The 21,132-nt window shown below is 44.5% G+C and overlaps 1 protein-coding gene and 1 long non-coding RNA gene across 3 annotated transcripts in view; one reads left to right on the forward strand and one right to left on the reverse strand.

Moving 5' to 3' along the window:
* LOC310669454 (synaptotagmin-like protein 2) overlaps positions 1-21,132 on the reverse strand; it is a 57,778-nt gene that overhangs the window by 1,415 nt on the left and 35,231 nt on the right. For both annotated transcript variants that reach the window (XM_083423499.1, XM_083423500.1), the window contains 11 exons: positions 20,185-20,278; positions 18,169-19,317; positions 17,090-17,188; positions 14,549-14,640; positions 13,675-13,776; positions 13,032-13,201; positions 8,974-9,076; positions 7,948-8,109; positions 6,759-6,837; positions 5,244-5,343; positions 3,166-3,371 (listed from right to left, as the gene is read on the reverse strand). In XM_083423499.1, the coding sequence (XP_083279625.1) occupies positions 3,166-3,371; positions 5,244-5,343; positions 6,759-6,837; positions 7,948-8,109; positions 8,974-9,076; positions 13,032-13,201; positions 13,675-13,776; positions 14,549-14,640; positions 17,090-17,188; positions 18,169-19,317; positions 20,185-20,278 (2,356 nt within the window). The remainder of the gene's footprint in view (positions 1-3,165; positions 3,372-5,243; positions 5,344-6,758; positions 6,838-7,947; positions 8,110-8,973; positions 9,077-13,031; positions 13,202-13,674; positions 13,777-14,548; positions 14,641-17,089; positions 17,189-18,168; positions 19,318-20,184; positions 20,279-21,132) is intronic.
* LOC310669764 lies at positions 13,690-15,226 on the forward strand. The gene is made up of 3 exons (XR_014507367.1): positions 13,690-13,793; positions 14,855-15,123; positions 15,160-15,226. It is a non-coding gene; the product is annotated as an uncharacterized lncRNA (long non-coding RNA).

Here is a 21,132-nt window from a genome sequence, read left to right on the forward strand (position 1 = left end):
CCTAAGGAGCAATTACATTATGAACATCATGGAGGAAGTACAGTGGTGCCCCGCAAGACGAATGCCTCGCAAGACGGAAAACCTGCTAGACGAAAGGGTTTTCCGTTTTGGAGGTGCTTCGCAGGACGAATTTCTCTATGGGCTTGCTTCGCAAGACGAAAATGTATTGCGATTCCTGGGGTTTTTCCCCGCTCCCCACCCCCTTTTTCTAAGGCACTAAACTGCTAATAGCCTTTTAGCAGCTAATCCGCTAATCCCTTAAGCCTTTAATAGCCGCTAATAGCCGCTAAACCGCTAATCCACTAATGGGCTTGCTTCGCAAGATGAAAAAACCGCTAGACGAAGAGACTCACGGAACGGATTCTTTTCGTCTTGCGAGGCACCACTGTAGATAGAGAAAAACTTCCTCTCTCTGTCTCAACACAAGAACTCATTGAAAACCAATGGAGCTGAATGTTGGAAGATTCAGGACATGCTCTTCACGTAATATGTAGTCAAACTATGGAACTGGAGGCAGCGATGGCCACCAATAAGTAATTTTATTTTCTTTAACAGTATTATTTGAAAATTAAGTTATTGGTGATGAGAATGGGCTGGGACTTCCATTAGGGTTAACAGCCTCTCCAGGTCTCTTCTAAAACCCCAAGGCAGACTTGGAGCTTCAAAGGAACGTTGCTAAAAGCTGCCGAACCTTCTTAAAGGGAATGTAAACTGTAACAGGTTACAAGTTTAGATGGAGAGAGAGCTTCCGGATGGGATGCCAGACTCCAATTTATCTGAGACTTACCCTTTCCAGGGACAATCAAATAAGTAAAAAATAGAACAAAAGCAGCCCACTGCAACCACTAGCTTTCAAATTAAGTCCCCCCCCCACAACCGCCAAAATCTGGAAGTCAACTGAATCTTACAAAAAAAACCAACTTTTCAGCTAAGCCCTCCCTTTGAAGAAAAGCCTTCCCAGCACACACACATTTTCTTTCTTATTTAAGAAAAGAAGAAAAAAAAATCAAAGGTATAGTAGTAGGATCCAAACAATACAAATTAAAAACCTTTGCTGATTTGGTATTGACACTTCAAGAACCAGATTCCAGTGCAGTAAAAGCACTGGAGATGATACAGGAGTTCGGGCAGGTAGCGGGATTTAAGTTAAATAAGAGCAAAACCAAAGTCTTAGAGAAAAACCTGGACAATGAGGAAAGGAAGTTATTACAAGAAAAGACAGGCCTAGTCTTTGTGAAAAAAGTTAAACATCTCGCGGTTAATTTGCCAGTGAAAAATTTGAATTTATATAAAGATAATTATGAGAAATTATGGAATGAAATTAAGAGAGAGTTGGAGATTTGGTCGAATTTGAAATTGTCATTAATGCGCAGGGTATCTGTAGTTAAGATGAATGTATTGCCAAAGATGTTGTTTTTGTTTCAAGCCCTCCCAATTACTGACAATATGAAATATTTTAAAGAATGGCAGAAAGCTTTATCTAGATTTATCTGGCAGGGGGAAAAACCCAGAATTAAATATAAATTGCTAACAGATTCCAAAGAAAGAGGGGGATTTTCCCTGCCAGATTTGAAGATCTATTTTGAAGAAGCAGAGTTTTGCTGGATTAAGGAATGGATACAACTAGAAGATACTGATGTTTTAGATTTGGAGGGATTTGACAATGTGTCTGGATGGCTTGCATATTTATGGCATGATAAAGTAAAGGCCCATAATGCTTCTAAAAATCATGTAATTAGGAAATCTCTTTATAATGTTTGGATTAAATACAAAGATCTTTTGGAAAGGAAAACACCCACATAGCTTTCGCCAATGGAGGCAAAAGCTCAGAAAAAGTCAAACATGGAAACCTAGTGGTTGAGATATTCAGATTTGTTACTAGAAGATAATGAAGGATTTAAATTAAAACCATTTGGTCAAATTAAAGATAAAATAAATTGGTTACATTACTACCAGATTAATGAATTGTACAAAATAGATAAGAAAAATGGTTTTGCTTTGGAAAAAACTAAATTGGAAACGGAGTTGTTAGATGTTAAAGTTAAAAATTTGTCTAAAATGTATAATTTACTGTTGGAGTGGCATACAAAGGATGAACAAGTTAAATCCATGATGATAGAGTGGGCAAGAGATGTGGGACATAACATAATGTTTGAAGATTGGGAAAGGTTGTGGAGAAAAGGGGTCAAGTTCACTGCATGTACAATGTGAAAGGAAAATATAATGAAAATGATGTATAGATGGTGTTGACCCCTGTAAAGCTAGCAAAGATTTATCACAACAGTGATAATCTATGCTGGAAATGTAAAGAAAAGGAGGGTACCTTTTACCATATGTGGTGGACCTGTCCCAAGGTGAAAGACTTCTGGGAGAAGATTTATAATGAGCTGGAAATATGCATTTGTTAAGAAACCAGAGGCCTTTCTTCTTGGAATAACAGGTTTGGAATTGCCCAAGAAAGATGTTAGATTGTTTTTGTATGCCACAACTGCAGCTCGAATTTTATTAGCTAAGAATTGGAAAACACAAGAAATACCAACAGTGGAGGAATGGCAGATGAAGATGATGGACTTTTCGGAGCTAGCCGACCTGACCGGAAGAATCCGTGACCAGAAGGAGGAGGAATACCAGGAAGAATGGAATAAATTTAAAGACTATTTATTCAAATATGCTAAGATAAATTAAATAGAAATACTTGCAAAATAACAGATAGGCTAAGGATATAAATATGTGAAATTATAAAACATTATGTTTAAAGTTAAGATGAAAATTAGATAAAGATGTTAAGAGGATTAAGTAAATTTTATGAGATACTATTTTGGAAAACCGTTACAATGATATTCAGGCAAGGGAATTTAAGGAAGTCATTTAACTATGATATTAACATTGGACCAAGTTCAGTTATGATGTGTTGGTTGGTTTGTTTAAAAATGTGGAAAATTAATAAAAAAATTGAAAAACAAAACAAAACCTACTTTTCAGCCAAGCCCTCCTTTTGAAGAAAAGCCTTCCCAGCACACACACATTTTCTTTCTTATTTAAATACAGTCCAGGGCTAACATTCTGATGCCAGCTCTTTGTAGTCGTAGTAATTACTTGATGACAGACTGTGTTCCATGTTCCCATAAATGAAAATCAAAGGATGAGAGCAAGTGACCCACTTACCTGTCCCTACTCCCAGTCGGATGCCACCAATGAAGTGATTGGTCAGCTTTTCATGATCCCAGACGGTCAGCTCCACACACGCATCCTTCAGATCTTCTGTGTGAAATCCATCATACACAATGGTGTGATTGAAGACAGGGTTTGAATCTCTCTTGATAATTCTGGTTTTCTGATAACTCTTCTTACTGGTGTCTGGAAGGATGTAGCTTAAAAAGAAGCAGTGTTTCATGTTATATATGCCAACAGTTCTTTATTTGCATGTTCCTTCAAATACCAACCCCCTCTCCTGCAAACAAATAATAACAATAATAGTAATTACACCAGCAGTGGAACCTGAGGGTAAGGGGGCAGTGTAGAGTATTCCTTATCCTATGTGACTAGTCCTTCTTATCCTTCTAGTCACATAGGATAAGGAATACTCTACAGGGCAGAGCAGCAGAAGAAGGTTGACCCTCCTAGTGGTATAGCTGCATTTGTAGTGACCAGGGTGGGGCGGGATAAGATGGGGGGCGGTGAGGTCAGGAGGACCAGAAGGGCACCAGTGCCATCAACTTGGAGCTCCCCCAAACTTGCCTTGCCTTGGCAAGGGGCAGTGAAACTGCAGCAAGGAGGATGCTGCTGTCATTCTGAACACCCCGTGTGATGATGCTACGTACTACTTAACACTGGAATAGTTATTTCAATAGTTCAAAGTATATCGCCTGCATAGTCCATAGAATTGTAGAGCTTGATAATTACTATGTTTAATGCTGAATTGGGAAGAAAGTGTGATGTTAAGTGATTAAGTTAAAATTAAAGGACTTTGATTTGGAAAACCGTTAAAATGATATGCACTGAAATTCAACTAGGGGGAATACGAGGAAGTCACTTAACAATGTTAAGGAGATTAGTTTTAATAAGGTTATGATTTATGTCTGTTTGTTTATTTGTTAGTGTGTTTTTAATTTTTGTGAAAATCAATTTAAAAATTTGAATTGTAGAGCCTGAAGGGACCCCGAGGTCTAAGTCCAACACCCCGCAATGCAGCAATCTTTCTGCCCAACGTGGGGCTTGAACTCGTGAGCCTGAGATTTAGAGTCTCATGCTCTACCAACTGAGCTATGGAATGAACTTCAGGAGGAGGGTACTGTGAGAAGGACTGCATTTCCTCAGGGCCCACATGACAGTGCTGGGTAAAGCCAGAGCCAAAAGAGAGCGATGCCTGTGCCCCAGCACTCTAGCCCAACTCTTTGGCTTCGCTTTACCTCTCCCTGTCCCTTGCCACCCAGTAGGCTGCTATGGGATGGACCGTTTGCTCTAGTCCATGACCTGGACCAATTGCTTGCAGAGGGCTTTCCCCCTCTGTTCATTCCATCACTCCATCCATTTTGGCTCCCCTCCTTTTCCCTCTCTGGGCTTCCCTTCACCTGAGTGGAATTAGTAGCCACATGAGATTAGGTTGAGGGCCACCAGATTCCAGTCCCTAATCTTCCTGTAATCCTCACAACACAACACTTTAAGGGATATTAATATCCCCCATAATGTAATGGGGGGGGGGGAGGAAACTACTGAGGCTGAGAGAAGGGGGTTACCTAAAGCCATCAAGCGAGTCCACAGTGGAGGGAAGCTTCAAACCATGGGCCTCCTTATTCTCAGCTCTATCCAATGGAGGCTGGCCCATTTGGTGCCCTCTCCAACCTCATTCTAAGCTTGGCTGGCTCCCACCTGCTTCTTGCATGCAAAACAGTCCAGGGGGTGGCACTGCCTGCCAGGTTCCCCCTCTTTAATCTCCCGGTTGCCCTTGCAGAACTCAGCAGGCATGAGGATGGGGATAAAACTTGAATTAGTTGCCCCTGCCTTTCTTTAGCTCTGCTGCCACCTACGGTAGGTCTCCCTGCCTTCTGCCCAATGAGAACCAATCAGCACTGGCTCTGTCTCAGTCCAGCATTTAAATATTACTTAAGGGGTTGCATCTTCCTAATATGACTAATTCTGCACTGGGATTATAGATGTCCCTGGTCATAAAAGGAATTTATGTTAACTGCAAATACATCTCTCTCTCTCTGTGTTCGCACATGCACAGCAAATGACATACATACCATTTCACAAAGGAATCCACTCCAGAAGGACGTAACTGTGGGAGGTCTTTAGCGTCTTTCACCCAGATATGGACCTCTCCAGTTGGAGGAGTTAATGGACCTGCCATGAAGTAGGCATAGAAATCCTTAAACTTTTAAGTTTGCAAGTGTCACCAATTCATAGTTATAATAAAACAAGTCTAAACAGAGAGTGAAATGTGGTGGAGCGGCCAGAACATTGGACTTGATGGTGGACAGGGCCTAGGAAAGGTGCCATTAAGTAAAGGGAATACTGTAGCTCAGTGGCAGAGCATCTGTTTTGCATGCGGAAGGTCCCAGGTTCAATCCCCAGCAGCTCCAAGTACAGTGGTGAGAGAAGACCACAGACTTAAATCGTGGTGAGCCACTGCCAGTCACTGTGGACAACAGTGGGCTAGAGAGACCAATGGTCTGACAGCTCTTTATGTTCCTATGACAAGGATATATCAAATCCCCACTCAACCATGAAGCTCGTTGGGTGACCTGGGCTCAGTCGCTGTCTCCCAGCCAACTCTACCTCGCAGAGACAGTTGTGTACAGCTAGGAGGCTGCTGCTAACCACCAGAACATGCCATCTGAGGGGGTTCTCTCACTGCCTAATGGTAGAGCTGGCCCTGCATAGGAAGCTGACTTAGACTGAGTTAGAACATTGGTTCATCTATCCCAGTACTGTCTACTCTGACCAACAGCGGCTTTGCGGTCTTCTGTAGCCTTATATTGAGAATTGGCTGAATCTGAGACCTTTTCCATGCAAACCAGTGAGCTATGGCCCTCATCCCATTGAGCCACAGCTCTTTCACCCCATGTGCTGAAGAGAAAAGAAGTTTGCTATGACAAACTTGCAAGGTAGCCCATTCCATACCATGAAGCTTACTTCTGACTTCACATGCATAGGATTGCTTTGCTGGTGATCATGAGCCAGCCATTCCCTCTCAGCCTAACCTACCTTACAGGCCTGTTATGAAAATTAAGAGGGGAGAACAACATAGACCTCAGCATGAAAGGACCCCATAGGTCTTTATGATTCTGTTCTCAGGTGGTCCAACTATTCTTCCTAATTGTCCAATATTTAGTGCTGTTGGGCTGCGGGGAGAATTCTAAAATTCTCTTCTCTCTTTTGAGATCCTTAGGGATTCAATTTCAGTCATCAGCTTTTCTCCCTCCACACACTGTCCCAGGGTGACATTTTTGTACAACTTGTGTTCCAAAGAATTCAAATTGCAGTATGATAAAATAAAGTATGTAAGAAATAAAAGCAGATAAAAAAATCAAAATGAATATTTGGCATGCTGTGAAACACCTGAATGAAGCTCAAAGACCACTGGTGGTCCATGGAACACAATTTGGGAAGCCCTGATATATGTAGTGTGTCTTGCGGAGACGGGGAATCCATTCTGATTCCCAACAATATATAATAATGAAAATGTGTGGTGCACGGTACCCAACCCTGTAGTAACATGGAGACGCTTTCTGAAATCTTCACTGTTGTGTTTTTACCTAGACTGCTTGGTGGGATATACTTGATGGACAGGTTCATCACACCCCGATGGTCGACATGATTGATAGCTGGGAGGATCTGAAAGAGAAAGGACTGTGAGAAGCATGGTGTGCAGAAAACCACAGCGAGGGATTTCAAATCAGCTGGTGATCAGGAAAACCTATGCTGAAAATTCAATCAAATTTCTCTCCATCAAAATCAGCAAAATTGCCTCTGGGCAAAACTAGATGTGAGGGGCAATGCTGATCTCTTTTCCATGGCAGTTGAGAGTAGATTTTAAACGAAATGAAGCCCTGGCAGGCTGTGATCAGGAGTGGAAGCAGAAAGGCAGGGTGTGTGTGTGTGTGTGTGTGTGTGTAGGGGAACAATGCTAGCACTTGAAGAACATAGACAAAGTCCAGAGAGAGAATGAAAACAGGGTCAGGTTTGACTAACTGTTCCCACCATTGGAAGCCTGCAAAAGAACTTCTGCTAGCACAACAGGGCTTTGGGTTGTCCCCAAATTGGCTCAGGAGGATCAGTAAAGCCACCAGAATAGCGCATGAGGGGCGGAAAGGACAGTAGGCAAGTAGAAATGCTGCACTAAAGGAGATATTTGCTTAAAATTATGTTGAAATTCTCCTTGTTGATCTAAGGTAAGCTGGACAAGAGTATATAGTTTGAGGAGAAATGAATGGGGGGAGTTTGCCTTTCTTAGAACTGGCCTTAAGAAATTCCATAATACATACTGAGGAAAACTCCCTCAGAGCTACATAGCCAATCAGAGCATGAGTTACCTCACCAAGGATCATGCCATTCTAACTGGTTGCTAGGCAACACCCCACCCCTTTTATACCCCACCTTGTTCTCCAAGGAACTCAAAGTGACGTACTGCACATGGATCTCCCCCTTTTTATTTAATCTTCACAGCAACTCTGTGAGGTGGGTTAGGCCGAGAGGCAGTGGCAGGCCCAAGGTCACCCAGTGAGCTTCATGGCCAAGCGGGAATTACAACCCTAATCATCCAGGTCCTAGCCCTTCCATGCTAACCACTACAGCACACTGGCTCTGTTCCAGAAATGTGTGTGTGTGTGCAAGTGTGCGTGAATGACTGAAGTTTTCTTAAAAGAAAAATGTGAATGTATTATTAAGCCCTTCACCCTATATAAGAACCTATATATATCAGGATCCCTGCTGAACTATACTTACCCGTGGCTTGAGCATATACCAGTTCAGTTTATTGTTCTGCCAGTCCCAGCTGGCAAGGTCTATTTCCACCTCGCCCAGGAAACTATTGCGTCCCAAAGGGTCATTGTGCCAAATGGAGAGGTTTAGTTTTTGAATCAGCAGGACCATTTTCTCTATTTTGTACTGAGGAGAAAGGAGAAGCGACTTTTATCACTTTGCACACATTGTTTTTACTTCTGTTCTCTTAATGGTCACCATCTCATAGTGCTGAAGGGAGGGTTCTGGGGGCGGGGGCATAGTATTGATGGAATTAAGCAGCACTGAGCTGGCTAATCGCTTGAATAGGAGACCACCAGACAGTTCACAGAAGAACAGGATTCATATGTATATATCATGGGTAGGCAAACTAAGGCCCGGGGGCCAGATCTGGCCCAATCGCCTTCTAAATCCAGCCCGAGGACGGTCCAGGAATCAGCATGTTTTTACACGAGAATGTGTCCTTTTATTTAAAATGCATCTCTGGGTTATTTGTGGTACCTACCTGGTGTTTTTATATGAGTAGAATGTGTGCTTTTATTTAAAATGCATCTCTGGGTTATTCGTGAGGCACAGGAATTCGTTCATTATTTTTTTCAAAATATAGTCCAGCCCCCCACAAGGTCTGAGGGACAGTGAAAAAGTTTGCTGACCCTTGGTATATAGGGATCATTGTTATCCCATTCAACTGAAGCTAAACACAGCTTTTGCTCACAATAAATTAAAAGAGGAGACACTTTGTTTATGTAGCCCCATGTAGTTCGCACTTCTACACATTTGTTTTATAAAACAACAAATGGGGCCTGAAACTAAATACTGCAGTGTATCATCACCTCTTAATTCCTGTTCATGGTCCCAGCCAGCAGCCAGCCATGTTCTCTACAGGATATTCTCAGTAGTGGTCCTGAGCTCTAGTGTGATGGGAGCCTGAGATTGGATTCAGAATTATATCCTCGATTCCACCTCCTCCCTTGCCACAAATCCTAACCTTCCTAGGTATTTATTCCTTACCTGCAACACCTCATTGAAAACAGGGTTAACAGTTCTTCTCCTCACAGACGACTTCCTCTTGCCCATCCGTGCTTTGTCTGGAAGCAGGTAGGTTTTGACGTACCTGTGAAGAGGCAGCCACTGAGTTAACATTCAACACAGTTAGGTCTTGCATACAAACAGGGGATGCTTGACAGTCAGCAACAGCTGGGTTGTCAACATGGTGTCTGTGCTGAGTTATAATTCATCTGGTGGAGCCAGGGACAAATGTAGGGTTGGTCACCACCTTAAATGCCCTTAAAAAGAGGATAAGACCCCATATATACCCATTCAACCACTTGGATCTGCAGAACTGGCAGTATAACAGGTGCCACATACCGTATTTTTAGCTCTATAAGACTCACTTTTTCCCTCCAAAAAAGTAAGGGGAAATGTGTGTGCGTCTTATGGAGTGAATGCAGGCTGTGCAGCTATCCCAGAAGCCAAAACAGCAAAAGGGATTGCTGCTTTCACTGCGCAGCAATCCCTCTTGCTGTTCTGGCTTCTGAGATTCAGAATATTTTTTTTCTTGTTTTCCTCCTCCAAAAACCAGGTGCGTCTTGTGGTCTGGTGCGTCTTGTAGAGCGAAAAATACGGTCATAATACTCAATGCACATTTCTAAGAAATTGGTACTTTTTAGTGTGGAGGCATCCAGACTTTGGAACTGCCTGTCTATTTGACATCAGGCAGGCACCTTCATTATGGTGCCTGTGATAAACAGTTTTGCTTAGGCAAGATGTTGACTTGTGCTTTAGTATGTTTTTAGCTTATTTTTTTTAAAAAATGTTGCAAATGGTTGTTTTAAACTGTTGTTACTGATAACAATTGTTTTAGTACTTTTTGTAAGCCACTTGCTTTGAGGGCTTCTTTGCAATCAAAAATATAAACTTTATGAAATTAAAATAAATGAAGTAAATAAATAAATTCATGGAGGAGAAGGCTGTGAATGACTACTATCCATGACAGCTATGCTCACTGTCAGAGGCAGTAGGCCTCTGAATACCAGCTTCTGGAAACTGCAGGTGGAGTCAGTACTGTTGCAATCAGGTCCTGCTTGCAGGTTCCTCAAAGGCATCTGTTGGGCTACTGTGAGAACAGAGTGCTGGACTAGACGGGCCTTTGCCTGATCTAGGAGTGCTCATATTATAAGAATGCTTGTGATTCTTTCTTTTGTGTTTAATTGGGACTGGGAAGGTGTGAAGGAACTGGACTTTGCTGATATTGACAGTCTGTATGGGCTATGCTTTTATATGGACAGTTCTGTATTAAAGGAGGATGTATATTTTCCTTTTTGTTCATTTGGGGGTTAGGGAGTTTATCTGCGAAGCCTGATATGCCCTGCAGCACAGTTTGGAAGAGAGAACTTCATGGTGGATAAAGATCCCAGAAACTCCAGCGGGTACAGAATGCTGCAGCGAGGCTCCTCACGGGGTCTCTGCCATGGGAGCATATTCACCCAGTGCTTTTCCAGCTGCACTGGCTCCTGGTGGAGTACAGGTCAGATTTAAGGTGCTGCTTTTGACCTTTAAAGCCCTTCATGGCCTAGGACCCTCATACCTATGGGACCGCCTCTCCTGGTATGCCCCACAGAGGACCTTAAGGTCCATAAACAGCAACAACCTAGAGGTCCCGGGACCTAAGGAAGTTAGATTAGCCTCAATCAGAGCCAGGGCCTTTTCAACACTGGCTCTGGCCTGGTGGAACACTCTGTCGCATGAGACCAGGGCACTGCAGGATCTGATTTCTTTCCACAGGGCCTGTAAGGCAGAGTTGTTCCGTCAGGCCTTTGGCTTGGAGTCAATTTGATTCCCCCCCCCCTATTTCTTTTTCCTTTCTCCTCTTGTGAGGAGGCTGCATTTATTGTTTTAATGTTGTATTTTAATCTTGTTTTTTAGGTTGCATTTCAATCAACTTGTTTTTTTATTGGTTGTTAGCCGCCCTGAGCCCAGTCTTGCCTGGGGAGGGCGGGGTATAAATAAAGTTTATTATTATTATTAGAGCTTCATGGTGGATAAAGATCCCGACGTATCTCCCATCTGAGGTCCTCCATGACTTCCTGTTGCCTGTGACCTGCTGGGCAGAGATTGTGACTGGCAGGGGGCAGGCAGAAAAAGGATATATCTGCAGGTAAGCAAGCTGGAGACACCAGTTCATGCCAGAACTCAAGAGACATCAAAAGGCTTTTGTATGCCTGGGAGAGAGGTGGCAAAAGAGATATATACTGGGGTAGGGCAATGAAGTAGTGTGTTCTTTTACAAGGAACGTTTGCATTCTTCCTCTCAAAATGAAGGATGTTTCATTTGCAAAGTTGTGCAAAGTTTGCTGGACTATTCAGTCAGCTAAAGGCTGGTTTGGGTGCTAGCTCTCATCAGCCCAGCCCACCAGCCATAGAGAAAAGCTAAATGCACAGTATTATTCAGTCCGGATCCTCAGATGTTATGTTAGACTACAATTTCTAAGCTGGTTGAGGGTGACGAGAGTTGTAGTCCAACAATCAGCTGCTTCCAGTTACAAGAAAGTAGATTCCAACTAAACATCAAGAAGAACTTTCTGATGGGAAGAGCTGTTTGGCAGTGGAACAGACTCCCTTGGAAGGTGGTGGACTCTGGAGGTTTTAAGCAGGGGCTGAATGGTCATCTGTCACTGATGCTTTAGTTGACCTTCCTGCATTGCAGGGGGTTGAACCAGATGATCCCTGGGGACCCTTCCAACTCTACAGTTCTATGATTTTATGAACATCTGTGGACAGGGGGCTGAAGATGGCTTTATAGCACACCTGCCCTCTATGCTTGATTACTTCCCTCCTGGGATGTCCATTTGTGGCTGCAATTTTCCACCTATATGTGGAAAATCCAATGCACATGGCAAATTTCCCAGATAATCTCTGGTAACTGACCATGCAGGCTGTTCCTACGTGTACTAGATATTACTTGTACAGGCAACATTTGAATCTTATGGTCCTGAGCAGATGTCCAAGGATGCCAGAGACAGGCATTTAACAGAATCAAGGTCAGCACTATGCTCTGGTCCCTTTCCATATGTATGAGACTGACCAGGGAGCGATACTGTCCAATCCAGTCCTAAAAAACTCTTACAATTACCGTATTTTTCGCTCTATAGGACGCACTTTTCCCCCTCCAAAAATTAAGGGGAAATGTGTGTGCGTCCTATAGAGCGAATGCAGGCTGCGCTGCTAAGCCGAAAGGCAGAACAGGAGACGGAGCGCTGCGGAGGGCTCCATCTTGCTGTTCTAGCTTGGGGACGGCTGCGCGCAAAGCCCCTCCAGGACAGCGGGGTGAGGGCACCCTGCTCTCCTGCAGAGGCTAGCAAGGCTGTTCCCAAGCCAGAACAGTGAGACGGAGAGCTCCGTCTCGCTGTTCTGGCTTGGGGACGGCTGCACGCAAAACCTCTCCAGGGCAGCGGGGTGCCTTCACCCCGCTCTCCTGCAGAGGCTAGCAAGGCTGTTCCCAAGCCGGAACAGGGAGACGGAGAGCTCCGTCTCGCTGTTCCGGCTTGGGGACGGCTGCGCGCAAAGCCTCTCCAGGACAGCGGGGTAAAAGCACCCTGCTCTCCTGCAGAGGCTAGCAAGGCTGTTCCAAAGCCAGAACAGCGAGACGGAGGGCTCCGTCTCGCTCTTCTAGCTTGGGGACAGCTGCGTGCAAAGCCTCTGCAAGGCAGCAGGGTTTTGCGCTCCAAAGGCTTCAGGGATCTTTGAGGCTGGGGGTGGGGGGAAGCAGCGCTTCCCCCCACCGCCCGCTCCACACGCTCGGGTGAATGCGCCTTGGACGCACCTTTTTTTAGAGGGGGAGAACAAGGAAAAAAATATTTTTCCCCTGTTCTCCCCCTCCTATGGTCCGGTGCGTCCTATGGTCCGGTGCATCCAATAGAGCGAAAAATACGGTAATTGGAAGTGATAGTGCTGTTTCCCTCCCCACCCCAATTCCAGAGTTTAGAAGGGGAACTGCTGGAATGCCTCAGCAACACTTATGAAATGTATGCTTTGCTACAACATTACTTCAACATTTTAATCTCCACTTACGGGTCTGTCCTTCCTTTCTTTTCATCCACAATGGCCAGGTCCTTGCACTGACAAATGAAAATTTGAAATTCCCGGTTCTTCTCATCATAATCCAGGGCAAACTGAACGTGTCCCTGGGCATCGACACTCCCAAAATCACCACTGTAGACACTCAGGACACTGCCACTCACCTGTCCAAGGTGCAAGAGAGACATTCATTCATTGTTAGAAGGTCTATAGGTTCAGGGTTGCTTTATAATGTGGAGAAATGACCCAACTTGGTCTGTGTACACAACATTCTTTTAAAACACATGGATTCTCCCAAAGAATCCTGGGAACTGTAGTTTACCCCCTCCACAGAACTACAATTCCCAGCATTCTTAACAAATGACAGTAAGAGACAGTGTGGTATAGTGGTTAGAGTATCAGACTAGGACCTGGGACACCAGGGTTCAAATCCTCTCTCAGCCGTGAATTTCATCAGATGATCTTGGTCCAGATCTTGGTCATTGGGGTCTTAAATTTCAGCGGCACCCTGTGTGATGCCAGAATTAGCACCCCCCCATTCAATTCTAAATAATAGTTGCAACATTGCGGCACCCCTGAGGTTTCATGCCCAGTGCAGTCAAATCAATCACGCTCCTCTAAATCTGCCTCTGCTTACCGAGGAGACGGAGGCCATATCAGAGGAGTGGCTCCCCACACTGGGTGTCTTCTTGTGCCTGCTGAGCTGGAAGCTGATTTCTGAAGCTGTGTCTGATTCCGTCTGCAAATCAAGCCAAGGTGGATATTAATTATTGGTCATGGAATGTTTGAGTGTTTTGCTGCAATGGGAATTGAAAGGATGGAGGGGTGTGATTGGTGCAAGCAGAAGATGATTGTGAATGACTATGGTTCTTGACTTCCCGATTTTTATTAGTGCATCAGAATGCTTTTTGTGGGAAGGGGGATATCCATCTGATTTTTCTTATTAAAATAGACAGGGCTTGGAATAAAGTTGCTCGGTTTAATTAAGTTTAACTGTTTTAGTTCAAAAACATCAGAAAGCAGTTGCCATAACTGTCAAGCGCACTAAATGTGAATTAAGTTTATCTCGGGTAGAACTTTAAACAGTTCCTACTTCATTTTCAAGTCCATTCCCTTGAAAGTGGTTCTTTCAATCTTTCCTTAGCCCTCTAGTGGCTATGGTGGGTCATTTACCAGACGTAACGTACTTATCCTTAATTCTGGAAGTGCATGCTTGATTCTGACCAAACTAAGCCTCCGGCTAGGAGGGACTCATTGGTTGCATGTGAATTATTTCCAACTTTCCTACCCCACTACCCAGGGAGTTCTGAGAACTGCTGTCCTGTGAGGGGAAATAAGGGTTTCCTAACAACTCTCAGCACCCTTAAACAAGCTACAGCTCCCAGGATTCTTTGCAGGGAAGATGTGACTGTTAAAGTGGTATAAAAGTCCTGTAAATATTTGGTGCAGTTGTAGCCTGAGCAGCAAAAGGACTTAGTAAACATGATACAGGCAGACCAACATAGTCCTACCTCAGACAGCAGGAGAGGAGTGGATTTGCTAAAGTCTTTGGCCCTCTCAGGCTCAAGGTACTGGTGGTTTGGCACCTGAGGCTTAGTGTACGCTGGAAACAATAAAAGAAAACATACCAACATGAAGATTGTATCCTGTGCTCTGAAGCAACAGAACCTGTTTCATTATCTGTATAAACCATTAGATATAGAGACTGTGGCAAACCAAGCAGCTTAAAAAAATCTGTGTTGCATTGCACTCACATATTCTTAAGCCTCTTTCTTTTTTCTTTTTAAAATATAAATAGCCATTTTCTATTTCTCTAGAAAAAGAGGTGCTGGAACTCACCATGAACGCCTCCCCCGTTCTCTTGGAACAGAAATGGCACCTACCTGAAAGTCGCCGGAACTGGGTTCCAGTGAGTTAATTGCCTTTAAAAAGCCCATTACAAAGGCATGGCAACGAAAACAGTTAAAGGGGAATATCTGCGTTTACGCATGGATTCAGCGCCATCTGTTGGTTGAAATAAAAATTGCTGTATTGCCAAAAGCATTCGGTGAAATTAGTGTAAATAAGCCAAAGGATTTAATAAATTGTGTAGTTATAAATAGTTATAAATAGTTATAAATAGTTAGGAGTCTGTTACAGAATCGGTGGTGTTCATGATCAGAGGGGTTGTTGCTTTTGCATTGTCCACGTGTTGTCTTTATCAAAATGTCATCCTGTACCACTTCTGCATTTCACTGGTAAGTAAAAACAAACCCTTATAAATCCACTACAGTGGTACCTCGGGTTAAGTACTTAATTCATTCTGGAGGTCCATTCTTAACCTGAAACTGTTCTTAACCTCAAGCACCACTTTAGCTAATGGGGCCTCCTGCTGCTGCCACACTGCCGGAGCACAATTTCTGTTCTCATCCTGAAGCAAAGTTTTTAACCTGAAGCATTATTTCTGGGTTAGTGAAGTCTGTAACCTGAAGCGTATGTAACCTGAAGCGTATGTAACCTGAGATACCACTGTACTGGTGTGGGAGCTCATAAGAAAGGATTCCAAATCTTCAGGAATCCTTTTCCCCCCTTGCCAAATCATTTTTAATTGATTTCCCACATTTTACCAGATTAGCCACAAATTAAAACAAATTTAATACAATTAAAAAAAAAACTGGTTCCTCACACTCTATTCTTGAAGACTCCTTTAGGTGTGTTCAGCCAAATGGACACAGACTAGGGCTGTTTAAGCCAAGCCAGTCTCAGCTGGGTGATACCTAATTCTGCTGGAAACAGGTGCAGGAATCATTGCAATGCACATGTTTGTTTGAGATCAGGTGAGTATGACCGATATTTGATGTAGCTATTTTTTTTTAACTTCACAATTGTTACATTAATAATTATGTTATTTTCTGCACTGTGTTTGATGTTCCCCTTCCACTGAAATTAATTACGTAATTAATAATGTTAGCTTTGGCCATAGCTCTTAGCAAAACAAACAACTTCCTCCAGCAGGTACAGCAATGTTGCGGGGCAGAGAAGGAGTAGGGCTAACATGCACAGCCCCCACTCCACTCTAAGAGCATATTCCTTTTGAACACCTGAAGTCAGGTGGTCTGCAAATGTCTTGAAAGGCCTTCCAGATGGTTGGGCTCCTCCACCCTGTTCTGTTTCCTTATTCTCCAGCAGGCAGCAAAACCAGGAGATTTGTCAAGCCTGCTATGTATGACTGATAGGTTCAGCTCCATGTGTTATACCGTATTTTTCGCTCTATAGGACACACTTTTTCCAAAAATGAAGGGGAAATGTGTGTGCATCCTATGGAGCGAATGCAGGCTCCTTGACTTCAGCGATAGCAATGAGAAGCCTCCGAAGCGCAGAGGAAGCGCTCCCTCCACGCTCCGGAGGCTTTGCGCTGCTTTTGCTGAAGTCTGGAGAGCAAGAGGGGTCGGTACGCACCGACCCCTCTCACTCTCCAGGCTTCAGGCAGCTATCCACAAGCCTTAGGAGCGCGGCGGGAGTCCCCCCCCCGCGCTCCGAAGGATTGCAGATAGCAGCCTGCAGCCTGCAGCCCGGGGAGTGCAGCACCAACTCCCACTGCGCTCCCCGGGCTTCAGGCAGCTATCTGCAAGCCTTTGGAGCACACCCCCAGTCTCGCAAGCTCCAGGAGCGGCAGAAGGCTGCGCGCAACCTTGCTGCCGCTCCTGGACCTCTTCTGGGGGCTGGGGTTGGGGGAAGCTCGGGCTTCCCCCGCCCCAGCCCCGCAGCTAAAAAAGAAGCCAAGACAGCGAGGGGGATCCAAAGCCGCACGCAGCCTCTCCCGGCTGGAGAGGTTGCCGGCGGCTAAAGAGGAAGCCAAGACAGCCAGAGGGATGGATCCCGCTCGTTGTCTTAGCTTCTTTGCTCTTTAGGGCTGGGGGGGGGAATGCATTTTTTTTCTTTATCCCCCCCCCTAAAAACTAGGTGCGCCCTATAGTCTGGTGCGCCCTGTGGAGCGAAAAATACGGTAACTTTTGCCAGCTTGCTTTGTTAGAAAAAGCCAGACCAGTGGATTGAAGCAAGCTACTACTTACTTTCTGTGGTAGTATAAATGTTCACCAAGCTCTTCGTAAGGCTATAGCCATTGGCACATATTAAATTCTTGGCAGCCGGAGAATGATGTTCATTTCCCTCTGGAATAAATTGGAAAACAAGCAGGTGTGTATTAAACAATGTAAGACATTGGCATTATTGTAACCAAGGTTTGAACAGGGTGGCTTCCACCTTCCCCTAAGCTTCCCCCTCCTATTCTTTGTTTATTTGATCTAGAGATTACGGCTTGTGGTCCTGGAGCTTGGGTACACAGCTGGGCCTTCTGGCTTACATTGTTCTGCTCCAGCAGCTCTCCCAGACACTGGGTTAGTTTGTATTAATGCACTGCTGGCCACCCAGGTCAGTTGCTGCCAGCTTGCAAGTGAAGATGAGCTCTTTGTAATATTGATTCCAGTTTTTTAGTCCATGGCTAAGCAGACTAAGGGTGGAGAACCTGTGGCTCTCCAGATGTTGTTAGACTACAACTCTGATCTTCCTGGACCATCCACTGATGGAACACTCATAGAGCTCAGGTTCTCTCATTCACTGTCAGGGTCAGTCCTCATAGTAGATAATTGTCTCTGATCACTGGTCATGCCAGCTGGCCTGGTGAGAGTTGGAGTCCAACAACATCTGAAGAGGCACAGGCTCCTTAGCCCCTGGAGAAGACAAGCCTAGAGAAGGGGTAACTGTACTGGAGGAATAATTATGGTGGTTGTATTTCCATAAATAAAAATGGCTGTTTATAGGTAAGCTGAGATAAGGCACCAAATTGTAGATTAATTGTTGTTTAAGATGTATATGATGGTAGCTTACTATCCTAGATGTTTTTAAACAGATGACAATATTTTACTTAATATTTTCTATGTTTGATTGGCAATGTGGTATGTGCATGTTGGTACAGGGTTGCAGCTCACGTTAGTCTTACTCAGAGTAGACCCAATGGAATTAATGGAAAAGACTAACTTAGGCTCATTAACTTTAATGAGTCTAATCTAACTTATCTGGGTACAACCTCACATTTTTGTGTTTTTTGTATTGACCAGCACAAAACTATGTATAACTAGCAAAGCATCAGTACCTGAAAGCATGGAAGAATCCACTTCCTGAGCGACTCCTCTTTCGTCTACAGCCTCGTTTTGTAGTGGGTCCTCTGCAAGGCTACTAGGCCCATCTTCAAGCTGCTTCTTTTCCATTTCCAGGTTGTCTTGAGAGCCCAAGTCAGAACTTATTTCCACAAAGCTACCAACTTTATCAACATCCTCTGAAGATACAGACTCTATCAATATCTGAACCCTACCTGCTAAAGAATCAGTCTTACGTTTGCTTTCATCAGCCATAATAAACTCATCAGCAGGGGTCTCTGGCTCAAAAATGATGCCAGTCCGCTCTTTAGCCGGTGCCTCTATTTTGACTGATGGCACTCGAATCGGCAACTTTGATCTCCTTGTGCAACGTGGTACCTTCTTCTCCTCCTCCACTGGAGACTGCTTCCCATTCCCATCACTTAGGCTATTTCTGTTGGTCATTGCCCCTTTGCTTCTGCCATACGTGGACCGGGGGATTGCAGATCCCGATCCTTTCCTAGGAGGAGCTATGTAAGTGGGCTCATCTTCACTGGAAGACAAGGCAACTGGCTTCCTGTAGGGGATTCTGGCTTTGGGGTGTATATTAGAAGTGAACTTGTCGTCACCATTTTGGCTGTTATTAGACTGGGCTGAGAGAGATCGGTTCAGTCTTGATGGCCTTCCATTGGCCTCTGTGGTGCTGGCCTTTTCTGCTGAGATTTCAGATACATCATTAGTCAAGAGGGGCTCCCCACCCTTCTCCCAAAAGTTCTTCAGGTTCTTAAAGTGTTCCCGATCCAGACCAATCTCCTCATCTTTATTGTTGCTAGAGGAGATTGTATAATTGGCTCCTTGTTTGACAGAACGGCCATTTTCCCAATCTAGAGTGGGTAATTTTGAGCTCTTTGGTGATTCTCTCTTTGCTAGACCAAACTCGGGATTCTCAGCTCCATTAGCTAAAACTGTGCTAGGTTGGAATGATCCTTTGTTGGACGTCCTCTTCACGGGTATTTTGCTGGAAGGGCTAAATTCTTCCTGTGGAACTGGTGAGAATGTGTGGCTTTCTGAAGGAGCATCTGCAACATCCCCGCCAGTTGAGTAAGAAAAATCATCAAGATCCTTTTCAGAAAGCTTTCTGGATATTGTTGAGGGTATTTCATGACCTGCAACAAAAATAGAACCTCAAGGCCCTGTTCAGAGCATCATTGACAGAACTACACCCAACTGCTTTGCAATTACAAGGTGTTCTGAACTAGTGTTTTCCAGTCTGGTTTCCTCCAGAGGTTTTGCAATACAACTCCCATGAACCCCAAGCCTCATTTCCAATGCTCACAAATGATGGTGGCTGAAAATCAAAACATCTGGAGGGCATCAGGTTGGGGAAAGCCTACTCAGCAAATACAGTACCCTATAATTTATTATGGGCAACTGACTGTTATCAGGAAGTGCATCCCATCCAACTGGGCTATGTGAATGTCCTCATTCTGTGCTCTCCTATGGTTCTCTCGGCTCTGGAGAAAGCAGTGCATTCTGCCCCAGCCGCAGGGTGCACCTACACATTGCAAAGCAAACCTGGGATTCCCAATTCCAGTGGAAGTGTGTATGGTATGGTGGAGCTGAGACCAGCATTTGCTGCTGCTGCTGACCTGGGTGGGGCTGGAGCAGAGGTGAAGTTGGGACGGTATGGGTGCATCGGTGGGGCCACCCCCACCAATTTAGTGCTTCTGCTGGTTCAACTCACAGGAGCCTGACCTTGCAGTGGCCCCATCCAGGTAAGCTGCTACGCTCACCTACCACCTGATCTCAGATGGCAATGCAGGGATGGAATATGGACTAGGAAGAATTACTGGGTAAGAGGGGAATGTTTTACCCTTCCTTCACCTGCTGATTCTCCCCTGTAAATGTGCCTCCCTGAATAGAAGCTCCCAATGCTTAACTTCAAGAAATGAAGCATGTTGTTGTTGTTTAGTCGTTTAGTTGTGTCCGACTCTTCGTGACCCCCATGGACCAGAGCTAGCCAGGCACTATACCTTTTCCATATCCTTGCGAGTTGCTTCTTGTAACCAGGAAAGGACTTATACCAACGCCACTGTCTGCTGGAGAGATATCTTCTAGGCTTGATCTCTGAAGAGGAAAATACGACTTATTTATTTACTAAGAGAATCTGTACCCTGCTCTCCAGCCAAAAAAGGCTCTCAGAGCAGCTTGCATACGATCTAGACAAGACAGTCAGCCCCTACTCATAGGCTTACAATCTTAAAAAAAGAACCACGACACACAAGGGAAAAGGGACAGGGAGGGAAGAGGAAAATCAAATTCACAACTCAGGCCCACAGCTGTCAACTTTTCCCTTTTCTTGCGAGGAATCCTATTCAGAATAAGGGAATTTCCCTTAAAAAAAGGGAAATGTTGACAGCTACGCTCAGGCCCCAATTTCTAAACAGTTGTTCTTGTAGTAACCAGTTGGCACAGTTCAGGGGCAGGAGATGCCTGGTGGAGCTGGGCTCCAACAAAGCTGATGAAATGAGCTCCAAATCCCAGCTATCCCACTGAGGCAGTCTGGTGGAATTACTGCCCTCAGATGACAGAGATATTTATTCAGGTGAAAAGTGGTACAGGCTCAGCAGCAGAAGTCATGATTCCGAGGGAAGAGATTCATAGTGAAACAGAGGCAACAAAGATGTCCCAATGGTTGACATACCCCACCCACCAAGCTTTTAAAGACAAAGTGGATGTGAGCTCACTTATGAGACTCTCCCCTCTTCCTACAGTTCTGCTGCCTGTGCACACATACACATTCACTCTGGGTGCAGTTGTTGTGTTTTGGGGGGAGCCTGACATGTAAACTACTTGCAGGGGCTTTTTTCCAATACAGTGTCATATACATCGCCCCAGGAGAATCCTCTCTCTTTCTGCCTTGCCCAACTGTGCTTTGGAAGCTCCACCTTGGGACCAGAAAATAACACTTGCCCTCCCTG

This window comes from Podarcis tiliguerta (genome assembly GCF_965153285.1).
Source record: "Podarcis tiliguerta genome assembly, chromosome: Z".
Classification (NCBI taxonomy): domain Eukaryota; kingdom Metazoa; phylum Chordata; class Lepidosauria; order Squamata; family Lacertidae; genus Podarcis; species Podarcis tiliguerta.